Source organism: Grampus griseus, assembly GCF_964374135.1.
Source record: "Grampus griseus genome assembly, chromosome: 15".
In the NCBI taxonomy this organism is placed as follows: Eukaryota; Metazoa; Chordata; class Mammalia; order Artiodactyla; family Delphinidae; genus Grampus; species Grampus griseus.
In genome coordinates this window covers 788,149-804,033 of record NC_139009.1, presented here as the reverse complement: position 1 = coordinate 804,033, position 15,885 = coordinate 788,149, and the positions used below count along the sequence as shown (strand labels likewise).

Genomic DNA, 15,885 nt, shown 5'->3' with positions numbered 1-15,885 from the left:
GTGCCGTCCCCGCCGAGACCCGGACTGACTGGAGCAGGGGCCTGGCACGTGCCCGACTGGCATTCGGGAAGAGTTAGGACGTGATCACACAGAAGCCGCCACCACCTCAGATGCTGCAGCTTTTCCCACCACCGGTCGGGGCTGCAGCCGTGCCTTCTCCCCACCCCGCGAGGGGACACAGCAGCGACTTCCACTCCCACCAGTGCTCGGCTCTGATTCCTTCTGCCCCCAGCAGACGGGAGATCCTCTCTCTTCTCCGCCAGGGACGCGAGACAGCTTCACGCTCAAGTGGAAACTGTTTAGTGGTGGCGCCTCCCCGCTCCCTAACTCAGGCCCACTTGTGATCCCGGAGGACGCAGAGCCTGCTGTCACAGGCTGGCAAGGCTCCCCTCGCCCCCGAAGCAGCTGCTTCAGAGAGCGGAGGGCGCCCTGCAGTCCACCCCACACATCGTCCCTGCTCGACCTTGGAGCACAGCCCCCATCACCAGTCTCTCGCGATCTGATCTGAAATGTAACTGGAGGCGATTTTGCCAAAAAGCCTGGATCTCTCCCCAGGGTGAGGGCTGCAGCACTGCTTCACTCTGGTCGGCGGGGCTCTAACCCTCCTTTGGAATTGCCAGGATGATGCTGAAACCCTCGTGGCGGTTCCTCACCCGCCGCGTGCGCTGGGACAGTCACGGTCCAGCGAAGCACTCCTCCCTGCCCCTCCCTGCCGCTTCTCAGGGCCGCGGCCGCACTTATTATCTCACTATTTGAGAAGCACAGGAGACACATGACGCTATTTCCAGGCCAGCAGGGGTTCTCAGAATTCTCGAATGCAAGCACCTCTAACGTACGAGTCTAGGGCCGCGTGCACCCAGATAACCACCCCGCCTTCCCCGCTGCAGGGGCACACAGTGGTCACGGAGCCTTTTCTCCGGGAGGGTCCACGTGGATCTGAGATCCAGCCACTCAGCTCAGGCCCCGGCGCCGACTGGGCTCTTGTGCGTTTAAAGAAAGTTTAAGGGAAATCCTGGCTCTCGGGGAGACAGCAGGGCAGGACTCCCGGGATTGTCCCTGGGATCTGGTCTTCGCTCCTGAATTCACATTGTGAAGCACCTCTTAGAGTCAGGCTGGGTCCAGGTGCCCGGAAGCCATTAAACAATAGGGAATCTCTGTCTCCCTGGAGCTTACATTCAGGGGAGCGGCACAGAGGGAACCAAAACAAAGCATAGCTGGGGTGGTGACGGCAAGCCAGAAAGAGGCATGATCCCGGGACTTATTTCACCAGTGAGCCTGCTGAGGGGGCAGGACGGCTCGGAAGTGGGGACATCATCCTAACGCTTCCTGACTGGCCAGGCCGCTCTGTTCAAGGGGGTCCGGTGAGGGCTGACGGATGAGGTCCTTGATTGTCACTGAGAGCCATCGCAAGACTCCTGGCCACGCTGCACTCAAACCCCTCACAGGTTCCCGTGCCTTTCCTTCTTTATTTTATCTCCTGTGTGTTCACATCTGTCAGCTCGTTTACACCAAGCTGCAGTGTTCATCCGGGCAGCAGGCAGACTATTTGTGTATCAGATGCCCGGTTTAGAGTCTACCTGTCTACGTACCGTGCCGTGCAAACACGCGTGCACAGACACACACACACATACACACACACACACACACACTCTCTCCACAAGCCCACTCATCCAGGGCCGGGCATGCAAACACGCGTGCACAGACACACACACACACACACACACACACACACACACACTCCACAAGCCCACTCATCCAGGGCCGGGGCTCACCCAAAGCACCCTGGTATTAAAGCACTGACGTCCTTCCTCAGCAGAGGAATCACAAGCCCCCAGCTGCTGCCCAGCCTCTCCTGGACCACGTCCAAGTCCCCCAACCCACCAACATCTATGGGGGGGCGCCAGGCACAGCAGGGCTCTGTAGTCTCTGCTCTAACTCCTGGGTGGCTGGGCCACAGTGGACCAAAGGTGGGCAAGGGACAGGCAGTGCCTGGGGATGGCCCATCCCGTCATGTGGTCCCTGTGAGAACTCGGACAAGACCCAACTTCCTCCTTTGTAAAACAGGACTTACAGGGTCACTGAGGGGATACAGGGATGCTCTCAAGGGCCTGCTGTAGCGCCCAGATCAGAGACGCATGACTAGCAACCACTGGTTTAAAACAAGGCACTCCACCTTCATAACAGCCCTGTGAGACCAGCGGACTTAGTAAGGTTATTTGATGGACGTAAGGAATTTTTCCAACTTCACTCCATTATAATTGGCCAACTTGACACTCCACCCAGTATCCTCTGAGTCAAGATGAAAAATATCATAATAAATCCTTACTTTAACGTGCTAATTTGCAGATCTCATACAGACTGTGTTTCTTTTCATTCTCTCCAAAATATCAAAATACCAAAATCACTGGTGGACACCCATCTGAAAGGGTCGCCATGAGGACTACATGAGTTAGAACCCTCAGAGCGCTTAGAACGGTCTGGATATCCGGGGAAGGCCGGAGGAGCCCTGCCTGTTACTACTGCGGTCAGCCTCCTGGTGGGATAATCGCCGCCAGCCCCTGAGCAGACGAGCAGCTCCCACGGGACCGCCAGGGACCCAGGGCTTCAGACGGGAGCGAGGTTAATCTCGACGCAGGGCGTCCACCCACAAGGCTCTGAGCGCCCAGGCGGGGGGCCCACCAGACCCCCGCACCCACCCTCGCGGGGCGCCCGTGAGGCCCCTGCACGCACCTGGTGCAGGGCGCCCACCACCTTGCGCGCCTCCTGGTAGGCCGTGTCCGCGCTCCAGTGCGCATTGAGGGCCTTGAGCGCGGCGGCCAGGCGGTTGTGCTCGCGCAGCCACAGCGTGTGCAGGGCCGCCAGGGCGGGGACCTCGCTGGCGCGGCCGTCCCCGGCCAGGAAGCAGGGCGCGCGGGCCCCGGGGGCGCCGGGCCGGGACGCGCAGGCCGGGGGCGCGGGCGGCGGCGCGAAGGGCAGGAAGGCGCGGCCGGCGTCCCGGTAGCGCGCGTTGACGAGCAGCAGCCCCTCGGCGCTGGTCCAGTTCCGCAGCCGCTGCTCGGAGGCCGGGGAGCTGCCGTACACAGTGGACGCGTCCAGGAACGAGGTCAGCCCGTTCATCTGCTGGCGCGGGTTCGCCCAGGACACGTTGCCGAAGAAGGCGCCTTGGGTCCCGGAGCCGCAGGTGGGTGACGAGCGGTAAAAGGGCAGACAGGTGGCGCCCGCGGCCGGCGAGGCGTTGGCCTGGAGCTGCGGGAAGGGCACGGCGGGTCAGCTGGGGTCCTGGGCCCCCTCCTCGGAGACGCTAGGCGCCCCGGGGCGCCCACCTCCCTCCAGCGCCCCAGGGGTCCCGTCCGCTCTTTCGCGGGCAGCCCTTCTCCTTCCGGGGTCTCGGCGATTAGACTGGTCGGAATTGCCTTTGCTCTGACTCATGCGGCCGTGTGGTGGCGCCCACTTCCCCCGGCCCCCCAGGTCTTCCTTTTGGTGTGTTCTGCCTCGCCTGGGGGCCACCTCTGCGGACGCCAGGGGTACCCCGCCTGCTGGCTCTCCTTGGCCCACCAGGAAGCCCCTCCTCCGGCCTGTCCGGCCTTCCTAGTTCAGGGCGCCACATGCGGAATCCTGGCTGCTCCGCCAAGGTTTCTGGAACAGACGTGAGTGAAGACCCCAGCCCCAAGCAGTCTCTGCTCCTAGGTGGAAAATGCCCCTTGCCAGCCTCGGAGATATTTTCTTAGGAAAAGTAATTAAAAACCCTGCCTGTATGTCTCTTACGTTGCAGGTCGGAGGGGAAACCAGAGCAATATTAACAGACAACAGTTCTGCAAAATCTCTGTCGGAAGTTCACGGCGCCTGCTCTGGATCTAGCGGTTGTATCCCCCGTGGCTTGTCTGTTAGGCACGCACGTGCGGCCGAGATTCAGGTCAGAGCGCGTTCTCTGCTTCGCTGTTTGTGGCAGCGGAACAGCAGCAAAACTGGAGGCGACTCCAGTGCTCATCAGTAAGGAAATCGGGTTAAACAGGTCAAAACGCAAACGCGGTGGGATAGGGAGGGTCATGAAACCCAGCCTCTGTCCTTTTTATGAGACAGAAGTGTAAGAACTATTGCCAAGTGACCCAGACCAGGTTCAGGACGTGTGCACAGTAGGACACAAAAACTGTAAGGTATAAGCACACACACACGTAATCTTATACACATATATGTGCAGACAACGTCTGGCAGGAAACACAGGAAACTCATAATGGCTGTTGCCCCCTGGGGACAGGACCGGAAGTGACTTGTGTCTGAGTTCTGAAGACAGCACCTCTTAGTTTCATAGTAAAAATGAGGAAGTTTAAAAATTCTACCTGTATGGGAAAACACGGGCTTCGGTTCTCACAGGTCCGCTGGCAGTCGGCCCCGCCCCCGAAGGCAGCGTGGCTGGCGCTCTGTGGCGTGAAGGCCAGGTCGTGGTCAGTGTACTGTCCCCACGCCATCAGGAGGTCAGAGTACTGGGCGTCCTCCGTCACAGCCTCGTTGGAAACGTGGATGACCTGCCTGCTCACCTCCCGGACCTGGGCGGACAGACCAGCCGTCACGTGTGGGAGGCCGTCCTGCGGGGCCGGGGGAAGCAGACCCCTGGGGTGCGGTTAGGCTGGGGGCTCAGGGCTCCACGCTCATTCACAGGACGCTGGCGCTCCTGGGGCAGGCTGGGGTCCCTGGGGGCCCCCCGGCTCTCCTCCCCGACGCGCACGGGTGGTGATTTAGGGCCGAGTCGTAGTTTCCTCACTTGTAAATAAACATAAAAATGCTGACCTCTGGGGACTGTCGTGGGGGTTACACTGAGTCATCTAGCGATTAGTGCCATTTAATGCTGGGCCTAGAGGGGCAGAGCCCTGAGCCCGAGGCTTGTTCCCAGGCCTTGAGGCCCGGTGGCCTTTGCCTGGCCTGAGTCAGAATTGCTTGGGATCGGTGACTTTCTCCTTTCCACTTTTTTGTTTCTGAACCAGGACGTGCCCGTCCCACCATTGCATTTTGGGGGCAGGCTTGCTTTCTGGTTTCATAGGCCCCAAAAGAGGGGAGTTTTGCCCCCTGAGGGGTCACACCCAGAGCTTCCCCATCCCTGATTCAGATTATTCAAAGGATGAGATTTGGGGGTCTGAAAATGGTGAGATTTAGATCAGGTTTGGGATTTTGAGTTGATGCTGTGGCGGGCTGAGACTTTGGGGGGCCTTGGGATGGGGGTACATGCAGTTTGCGTGTGGAATGGATATGACTTCTGGGGTCAGAGGGGGACTGGTAGGCAGGGTGATGGCCCCTGCAGATGTCCATTCCCCCATCCCTGGAGCCTGTGAATACATCACATGGCAAAGGGGACTTGGCAGACGTGGTCACTTTAAGGACCTCGAGATGGGGGTGAGCCTGGATTCCCAGGGGGTCAGGTCTAACCACATGGGTCCTTAGACTCTGAGACCTTCCTTGACTCAGGAGAGATGTAACTTCAGGGAAGAGGCGCAGAGAGACGCAGCCTTGCTGGCTCCGGGAGGGGGGATAAGCTGAGGAATGTGGGTGGCTGCCCCCTGGTCTATTCACTGAAGCAAGCAGTCGAATTGGGGACAAATTATGCATTTTTGGACCCAGGTGCTCAGTAGATCAGGTATGAGTTTGGTTGGCAAAGGATTTGCCTCTGGGAGTAGGTAGCAGTTATCATCTTTGCCACTTAAATGAGTGAATTAACCAATTATAAGTGTCTTTGAACGTGTCTAGTCTTGTACCTATTTGTAAAGAGCGTAAAGCTGGAGGAAGGTTAACTCTGTGTTGCTCCACTCGCTGGCTGAGTGGCTCTCATCTGTCAGGGCCAAGTGTCCGAGCCGTAAGGGGAGGAGCCCTTCTCCACCCCACAGGGGCCGGGAGGCCCATCATATAAGCGCCCGCCCAGGGGCCGGCCCGACTGAGTGAGGTCTCATCAAAGCCTGGCTCCCTCCAAGGTGAGGGGAGGTTCGCTCCGTTCTGGGAAACCAGCGGCACTCACCGGGGGCAGGGGGAACCCGTTGTACAGGAAGTGTGGGTTCCAGCCTCTGGGTTCGCTGATGCCGTCTTCGTAGGCGGGGGGCAGCCACCTGGCCAGGGCTGTGTTGGCGGCTCCCCACCTAGGGTGGTCTCTGTGGAGACAGCGGGGCTCCGTGTTTGAGTCGAGGAGGGACGAAGCAGCAGGGCCGATGCAGTGAACTGTCCCCAGGGACACAGTGGAGCCGGCGCCCCTGGGGTGATTGTAGAGGGTGAAGCCTTCTGTCCAGTGGGGACCACGTGCCCCCGTGGTGCTGAGATGCTTCCCGGGCTGTGAGGGCGCAGGTGGTCTCGAGGGAGCTGACTCCCAAAGCCCGCATGCACGTGCCCTCCCTCCTCAGCACCTGAACCTGGGGCGTCCTGCCCATCCGTGTGTCTCCCACCTTTGCTGCCCAGATTCCCTGCTTTTCCTCTGAAGGCTGCATCTCACTCGGGAGCTCACCATGGGCACCTCCCTGGGGCTCCAGACAGAGTCACACCTGAAACCCTACCGTGCTGAACATGCTCCCGTCAAAACTCCTACAACCACCTGGGCAGGATGCCCTTTCCTGTCACCTGTATTTACCTTTAGGACAAAGTTTCTGCTAGAAAGTGGAATCTTTGGAACTTGCTGAAATGTCCTAAATTCAGAAGTGAGATGGTTGTATTAATACATTTGTTTGAATCAAAAATAAGTCAAGCTTTTTCTGAGAGAAAGTATCAACAAGTCTCACTTGGTTCAGGGATTTGACAGTGAGCATGGACTCGGCCAATTAAGGTAAATGGGAATGTTTTCCATAAACAGACTGATCTGCAGTTTCATTCTTTATATTTTGACGAAAATATAAAGTGCATCTGATGAGGCAAAGTTGTGTCTAACGACATTCTGATTACAGACTACTCACAGTGGCCTCTCCCGTTGCGGAGCGCAGGCTCCGGACGCGCAGGCTCAGCGGCCATGGCTCAGGGGCCCAGCCGCTCCGCGGCATGTGGGATCTTCCCGGACCGGGGCACGAACCCACATCCCCTGCATCGGCAGGCGGACTCCCAACCACTGCGCCATCAGGGAAGTCCTCCAGACTACTTTTGAGCATGACTTTTGAGTCATGCAGGTGCCTCTAAGTCAAAGGGACCAGTACCAATAGGAACCAGTGTGTCCCAGAAATGTTTCCAGCAATGAGGAAATGAGAGACAAATGATTGGTAACTAGTCCTTGTGAAAATCACATGTGAGTAGTAAATATATACGTATGTGAGCACGTATGTAAATGTATAAAATAAGTACGTGACTATGTAACATTTAGAAAATACAAGAATAAAAAGCCTAGAGAGAATACGTAAAAGTAAAGGACTATGTAAAAGGAGAAAATAAAATACTTTAATCATAACATAACCTACATTTAGAAGAAAACCATCAGACAAATTAGAATGGAAATGTTAGTTCAAAGACAAAAGAAAAAAAGGGGAATTTTGTGTTAGATAAAAATTTGTTCTGTTTTTAAAAAATGGATTATTTGGGTACAAAATTGTTGTGGTGTCCAAGGCCCCTCGGCCTTTATCAACACATCCCTATGGCAATGATAGCCATGGGGGTGTTTGTCTGGTGGTTGCAGAATCTTCCAGAAAGAAAGGAGTGAGGCTGGAGTTTGCAGGTGGACAGGAGACAACTTTGCTGGGTTCTTTGAGGTCACGTGGCAAAAGTATTTGAATTGGAAAAGATTGGGATCTAGGCTTTCTAATATTCTTCCCCGCACCTGATGTGTAGACACAACATTTAGGGAGTGAAGTCTACAAGAATCATGGCAAGCTACAGGATTTTTAAAACTTTTAAAGTATTTGTAAATGTAAATAGTGAAGAATTAGTTGCTTTGTTTTGACACTAAATTATTTTGTACCATCGGAGACACCACGTCCGCCCACCATTCTTGTATAAATGGGGCTGGTTTGGATGCTCTGTCCAGAAGCAAAGGAACCACGGGCTGCCGAGAACCGTCTAAGCTCTTGTTTGAGGCGAGAGCCCACAGTTCAGGCAGGGACACCCCGGGGTCCCTGACGCTGGAGAAGAGGGACTCTGTGGCTCACTCCCAGCCCTGCCGCTGTGTCCAGGGGCCACTCAGGAATGATGAGCAGCAGTAGGTGGTGATGGTTACTTTTGCACGTCTGAAGGGACAGTAAGTGGGGATCATTCTAGTTTTAATACTCCGTTGGTCCCCAGCGCAACCAAAGGGGCTTAATTTGCAAAACCATATGGGACAGTAATGCATTTAATCAGCTGCAGTAAGTCAGCTTTAACACGGAGTTCTGATCTGTTTCAGTTGGCCTGTCTTTATTGAAGTTCCATAAAGTGAAGCTCTTTCACTCAATTGAGAATAATGAGAATGCTGATTTAACTGCTCAGGGGACTGGGTTTGTTTGTTTGTTTGTTTGTGGTTTTTTTCTGATTGACGGTCATGTTTCAGCAGCTCCCGGGACATCACATGGTTTCTGTGACCGTCTCACCCTCTGGTCGGGTCAGAGCCCAGCCTGCTCGGCAGGACCCAGGGGCACCATGTGGGGACCTCGCAGCCACCAGGCGGGGCCCCCTCCAGGCTTCCGGCATCGCTCTCCGATGCTGCTAGGCCGGAGCAGAATAACCGCGGCGGCCCCAGAGGTCAGCTTTCACCAGCACGTGCTTCCTTTAGTAGATCTGGGTTGACGACCACATTGGAAATGGTCGCAAGGCTGACGACAAGCAGGTGACACGTCTCTGGAGGAGAGTTTCACAAGGGAGCCAGGTGTCTGCTCCCCCCGCGGCTCCACGTCACTGGGATTTGTTTGAAATACCAGCTGCTGTCTCTCAGACACCAGGCAGCTGAAAATCTGCTCTGGGGGCTATTTTTATAACAAGTGGATGCGTGAACATTTGAGGTTGGTGTGGGCAGGTTTTGAACTAGCAAGTCTGAGCCTGCAGAGAGAATCGGCCACCTTGGGGCCGATACTCAGCGGCCTTTGTGCCTCATTTATAAAACAGTTAGCGAGGCTTCAGGGTGGTATCACTTGAGTTTTCTGAGCAGGTATGCTATGTTTGGGGCAGAAAAAAAGTATGAAGTCCCTGCTGGTCCTTTGGATCTAGTTGCTGTAAATACTGTGACACAAGATTCAGTCGTCATCACGGAAGGAAAGAAAGGGACTCGGCCTCCACCCACAGTTCCCTGGAAGGTGCGTCCCCCAGAGCCCGTCAGCAGGGGGCGTTGGCTGCCCCCTCCTCAGCGGGCGGTGGGGTGACAGCAGAGAGCGGAGCCGGGAGGGGCGCCATGGGCAGAGGAGACCCCTGACCCTGGTCCTGCCGTCCATGACCCCACATCCACCTGCAAGTACAGTTTCCCCAGAACACGGCACATGGGGCCCTGGGGGTGCCGGGGGCCCAGAGGTGGTTGGGGTCACCTGGAATGTTTGGGGGTTGTCAGAACGGACTGACCTTCTGGAAAGAGCGATCAGAGTATGAGACGGCCTGAGTCCGTGGCTGAGAGTGGGCAGCAAATACACAGAAAAAGAAATGGAAGAAAGTTGGGATGACCTCAGGGACACCTGAAGTTTATGATTACCATCTCTGGTAAAAGTGGTACCTGGTTGCCAGGGAGCTGAAGACTTTAAAATCTGTGTCTTATTAAAGATACACACAGAAGTATTGGAAACATGGGCGTAAGGAAGAGGCTTGACCACTTCTTAATATAATGGAGTCAATATTGTCCACTTTCTGCAATGAAACCTCAAACAATCTATGGGGACTCTGCCCTGATGACGCCTGTCATGTTCCAATACAACTTACAGGTGAGACCGAGGGCACTGAGGAATTACCTGTTGTTGCAGGCGCCCGTGATGAGCCTGTACTTGTTTGCCAGGCAGGTGTTTGGACATCTGGGGGGAAGCATGTAGGGCTGGCATCCGGACAGGTTTGCAATCGTTTTCAGTAGATCTTCTGATAAAACATCTAAGGAACAAACACCAAAGCTTCAGCCCTCAATTGTAATAACAAACCTACCTGACGGGGTAAACGTTCTAATGTGATCGGGATTCCCACAGAAACCTCCTCATTCTTTGCAGGAAGCCCTTCCTTCTCCTTGAAATCAATCCTCTCTCATTTAACCCCCTCAAGTGTCCTCGTTGCTAGGAATGTGGGGTTTAAAATTTATTTTTGCTTTGCAATCTTTCAGAAAAGCAATTCTGAGAGCTCTGACCCCAGAGGTCAGCACTTCTCGGAGGCGTCCGCAGCCTCGCTCGTGGAATCTCCAGCGTCTGCCGTGCTGCTCGGCCGAGGCTGGGGGCCCACGTCCTGACCTCAGAAGACGGCGGATCCTGGCCTTTATCCTCCCCGCAAACCCTACCTCAGTCAAGTTTCCTAACAGTATCCACGTGTCCATCTACAAAACCCTTCTTTTCACCTTCATGTTGATGTTTGGTTCCTTCTCATAATTTTTTCTAGGTTAGGGCCCCAGGAAACAGTCTCTTATTTTTTGCCATTTTTGTTGCTGTTTATTTGACAAATCAAAGCAAGGACCACTTTCTTGTCTGTTGGTAGAGGGAATCACTGGTTACTCTCCAAGATGGTTTGTGTAAATCTTCAAAGATAATGCCATAAAACTGGCCAGATCCCGATGAAATCAAGATAGAAAAACACTGGAAGACACGCATCCCGTTTTCAAATTAGAGAGAAACAAAACTAGCTTAATTAATGTTCACTGAACGACCTCTATGGAATGACTGTACGTGGACAGTTAAATGAAGCTTAGACTACAAGTTTTATTTAGTCGATAGAGAAATACACATTCCTTAACAAGGTGAGGCTTTGTACCAGGAAACGCTCAAGCACATGCGAGAGTCTAACAGACAAAGTCCATGAAGAGAACCACAACGGGACTTCCCTGGTGGTGCAGTGGTTAAGAATTTACCTGCCAATGCAGGGGACATGGGTTTGAGGCCTGGTCCGGGAAGCTCCCACATGCCACGGAGCAACTGAGCCCATTTGCCACAACTACTGAGCCCGTGCGCCACAACTACTGAGCCCGTGCACCACAACTACTGAGCCCGTGTGCCACAACTACTGAGCCCGTGCGCCACAACTACTGAGCCCGTGTGCCACAACTACTGAGTCCGTGTGCCACAACTACTGAGCCCTTGTGCCTAAAGCCCGTGCTCTGCAACAAGAGAAGCCACCACAATGAGAAGCCCGCGCACCACACCAAAGAGTAGTCCCCGCTCGCCGTAACTAGAGGAAGTCTTTGCCCAGCAACGAAGACCCAATGCAGCCATAAATAAATAAATAAATTTATTTAAAAAAAAAGAACCACGATCATAGCTATGTTAATACAAAACCAATGTCAGGAAACATCCCTAGGGGAGGGGTGCCAACATTTGATTGTAGATACTGTTTGGTGACGAACTGATGGGGAAACATTTGGATCCTTTCACTTTTACTAATTCTGAAATTTCTAGATTGGCTATGCTGATAGTGGAAATAATAGAAAACATCCTAGACTATGGGGTTCTGCAGTTCTGCACCACAGCCTGGCCCAAACCCATCAGTCAGATACACCCGCAGACCTGGGCAATGGCCTTGCGACTGTACACCGTGAACCCGAGGCCGGCGGGACCTCTGACTGCAGTCGCTGCTCCCGGAGTCCCAGCTGCACCGAGACAGGACCGCGGACCAACAGTTCTTAGAGACAGTTTTCAGCTGCTTCAATAAAAACATTTCAAATGGATCTTTGGTTGCTATAAAGTTGATGAAACTTAACTTCTAAGTTTAGTATCTGAGAATTCAGGTTAATCCCGATTTAGCTGAGTCTGTCTCATTCTAAAAGCTAAGTAAATCAGCATTAAACTAATCTACAGCTAATTGGGAGGAAAAACTCAGAGACCAAGTAGCTCATGGTACCACACTGAAAAAAGTCTCCATAAGTTCATTAGAAATAATCTTGTTTTTTAATTCCTCATCATTGGACTTAGAAACATGCCTATGATCGAAATCACTTTCACTCAGTATCTTAACATCATCAGAGCCTTTGATGGGATGCAGCTCGCCCCTCGTGTCTGCTGGTTTGCCTGTGGCCAGCCGAGTGGACGGCCAGTGCTCCCAGAGGCCTGAGCAGGACCCTGAGGCAGTTTTCTCAGGAGAAGCGGGGCTGCTGTCCCCGTCTCCCTGCAACACACTGCGTCCCACAGAAGTGAGTTTCCCCAGGTTTTAACCAGGTCGGTCGGGGCCTTGAAAGTATCCCTCAATCATTTCTTACCACAGAGCGGCACACTTAGGTTATCGAGCTGCTTCTCCAAACCCCATCTGAACAGCAGAGAAGCAGTGATTCCCCAGACTAACAAAACCAAGCTACTGAGCCTCTTAAAAACCGCTCATTTGTCCTGTGGACGAGTGGGCATCGCGCCCTGCGGGGACTCCCCCGGCCCCTGCGCAGCCCTGCCCGGCCCTGACCTGCCCCCTCCCCCGGGTGCTCACCTGTGGGCGGCCCAGACGGTGCAGACCCTAGGTGAGCCCTCCTCATTGCCTCCTGCACCGACACCTCCATGATGTCCGCCGCCCGGGACGCCGCGCGGCTGGTGGGCTCAGGGAGCTTGGAAAACGACAGAAGCTGTGACGGAGAGACGACGTCTCTCTCGTGGAGGTTTCTGGGCACAAAGAGGAGATGGAAAGTCAATCATTCTTTTACGGCGTTTGGTAATTACTTACTAATCAATCACATGCACCTTTACTTAGTACCTGCCCGGCGACAGGCAGGTGGGGATTCAAGGACCCCGTCCACAAGGACCGCGGGATTTGGTGAAGGATGGGACCCCAGTGTAGACAGTCTTCCAGTGTGGAAAGGAGAGGAGAATGACCGATGTTTGTCTTTTACAAACACGCGTAGCCAACTCATTTGATGCTCATAGCAGCTGTGTGAGACCAACCTTCTCATCAAAGTCCAGTTAGTGAGTGGGTTTGCTAACGTCGCCTGTGCCTGTCCCATACATTGCCGTGAAAACTAAGTTAAGTTGGTTCCGAACCCTTTTGACAATGGCTCATCTGTGTGTGTGCCGCTGATTCATTCTTGGTCACTTTGTAATATACTTTAAATTTTTGTTGCGATAAGGTCGTCTCACTTTTTATGTTGATAGTTTTTCTAGCTTATTGTGCAATACTGATTTTTAGTGTTATTTAAGGGTATTTTAAGTGCTAATTAATGTTTCACTGAGAGTATTACTGTGGATAAATAAATTGATTTTGTAGCTTGAGAAAACAACCCAGTTAGACATGAGGGTTCCAGCTGATGGATGGGGCTCGGAGAGCCAGCAGCCTGTCCTGGTCCCAGGCCAGATGTGCTGAGGCTGCGACCCTGCTGTGTCTGTGTCAGTCACGCATCTCACGGCACAGCTGAGCAGGTGACGGAGCTGCTGGCGGCGAGAACTGAAAGTCCTGCCGTGGGCACCCCTCACCCTCCCATCCCTCTGTCCTCTCACGAGGGTCCCCGGCCTTCGGGATTGCAGCATCTCCCACCACAGGGGACCCACCTGCCCACCAGCATTTCAGGGCCTGGGGACCCCTGGAGGGGCAGGACCCAGGTGGCCTGTGCAGGAAGCTGCCGTCACCTGGTGGCCTCTGCAGGGTTGCACCACTGAGGCCCCAGGAGCCCGTGTGAGAACCAGCTCTAAGCCTAACCTGAGAGCCGTGGGGGCAGAGCTCGGGGGCAGGACACCCCCTACCACTGCTGCTTGGGTTTCTGGTTCACAGCCCTGAGGTCTTGGGGAAATGGCCCAGTTGTGCTTCAGTCGTTCTGCCAGCTCTGAGCACGTGGATCCTTCACACGTTTCCCTTGTTACTAACAGCCTGGGATGTGCGGCGCCCACTGAGCGGAGGTGGCGTGCAGGCGCCGGCTGAGCACTGACCCACGTTACTCCACGTCTGCAGTTACTGCTCACCAAAGCGCAGGAGACCAGTGCTGGCGGGCCCATTTTACAGATGAGGAAGGCGGTGCACCAGGATGACAGCCCGTGACTGACGGAGACGGCGTTGAGAATCGAAGATCCTACACACACGGCACGCTAGACACCAGCCAGGGCGCGTAGAGACGTACACGATAGAGAACTTAACGTGGGAGCGTGCTGGGCTTGCCAGCGTGTTTTCCAAAGGTACTGTGAGGCCGTGAACTTTGAGAGGCAGAGCTTTTCCTTACAAGCTCCCACGGGAACCAGGTTCAGAGACCCCGGGCTCCAGGCTCAGAGACGAATGAGGCCATTGCACAGGGCTGCCCACCCATGCTGGCGTGTGTTTCCACACCGTGGACGCCGCGGGAGATGTGACATTGGCCCCCAAAGACATCCAAGTTCTGACCCTCAGGCCTGTGAGCATGTTCGCTTCTACAGCAAAGGGAGTTAAGTTGCAGGCGGAATCAGGTTGCTACTCAGTTGATCATAAAAGCGGATCTCATCCTGGATGACCCAGGTGGGCCCAGGGTAGCCGCAGGGGAAGGTGACAGTGGAGGGAGCTCGGGAGATGGATGTGACAGCTCCAAGACGGAGGAGGGGGCCAGTAGCCAAGGGATGTAGGTGGCCTCGGGGACGTGGGAGAGGCAGGAAACACATTTGTTCCTGAAGTTCCAGGAAGAACGTGGTTCTGCTGACACTGTGGTTTTGGGCCCGTGAGGTACGTGTTGGACTTCAACCCGCAGGACGGTAAGGTAATAAATTACGTTGTTGTAGCCACCGAGTTTGTGGTGATCTGTTACGGTGGCAGCGCCCGCGGGCTCTGGTCCTGCAGAGGAAGCCGGGTCTTTCTGGGAGGACAGGAAGCCTGGACTTTATTGGAAGGAGTCCTTAACCGCGCGTCGGACAGTGAACAAAACTCTGTCTTCCAAGGCTGTTGGCTGTGTAGACACCCTTGGAGAGCCGTCTGGAGGGAGGCAGCCAGGGCCCCTTCTCGGGAGAGCTGGTGTATAAGAAAACAGACAGGATCTTCCTGGGCCACCGCGCACCAGCCCCCGGGCCCTTCCCCAGGCTGCGGCGGGCCGGAGCCCCAGGGCAGCAGGCGGGCCTGTGCGGGCCTGGAACTCACCTCCCTGTTTGCTCAGGTCTCAGTGGGGACAGCCTCATTCCCAGGTTTCTACTGTTTTTCTTCTGCTGTTACTAAAATCCACTGTGCAGCACAGTCAGCGAGTAGCCTTTGTTCCAACATTTACATATGAAACGAAGCCCCCAGGCCACAGGCTTTGCAGAAGGTCAGTTCCCCCTCGGGAGAAAGCAGGTCACCTCAGGAGAGGACGGTGCAGCCTGCGCTGCAGGGGGGTCCGAGGAGGCTCAGCGCCTTCTCTCCATAGGGGTTGTCAGTAGCTCTTACCCCTTTTCCTGGATAGTTGATATGATAGTCGTGGACACACTAACAGAGCCAGACTTCAAGACATTTCTTCTTTCTTTCCCCTTTGGTTGAAGTTTTTATAAAATAAGCAAAACTTAGTTGCAGCCAATATGGACAATAGGGCATTTTTCTGGTGGAATAATAGAAATTTGAAGTAAACCGACCTCTGCCTTGTGATATTTCGTATCTTGAGACCTTAAATAATTATTAGTCAGATTCCAGTAAATTAACACACTTGTGAAGATAAAACCTGCTTTTTAAATTCTTGTGTGTTTGTCGTGTTTGCTTTACGAACATCTAATGTGAGACTATAATATTCCTAATATTGATGTCACTTTTATGTTTAAAATGAAGGTGTTTCTTAATGATTTAAAAGGAACGCGGGGCAGATTTAATTCCTAGGTAAGGTTACAGCTGTGTCGCAGAGCCCGGACGCTGGGGCCGTGCGTCTGGACCCCTCCTGCCCCCTGGGTCTGAGGCCAGTTCTGCAGGAGC

The 15,885-nt window shown here is 54.2% G+C and overlaps 1 protein-coding gene across 1 annotated transcript in view; it reads right to left on the bottom strand.

The window, feature by feature from the left end:
- Positions 1-15,885, bottom strand: part of TPO (thyroid peroxidase) — a 38,369-nt gene that overhangs the window by 16,750 nt on the left and 5,734 nt on the right. Inside the window, exons 3-7 of the mRNA XM_082672640.1 lie at positions 12,502-12,671; positions 9,852-9,984; positions 6,002-6,131; positions 4,338-4,544; positions 2,731-3,246 (exon numbers count right to left, since the gene is read on the bottom strand). Coding sequence (XP_082528766.1) covers positions 2,731-3,246; positions 4,338-4,544; positions 6,002-6,131; positions 9,852-9,984; positions 12,502-12,671 — 1,156 coding nt within the window. The remainder of the gene's footprint in view (positions 1-2,730; positions 3,247-4,337; positions 4,545-6,001; positions 6,132-9,851; positions 9,985-12,501; positions 12,672-15,885) is intronic.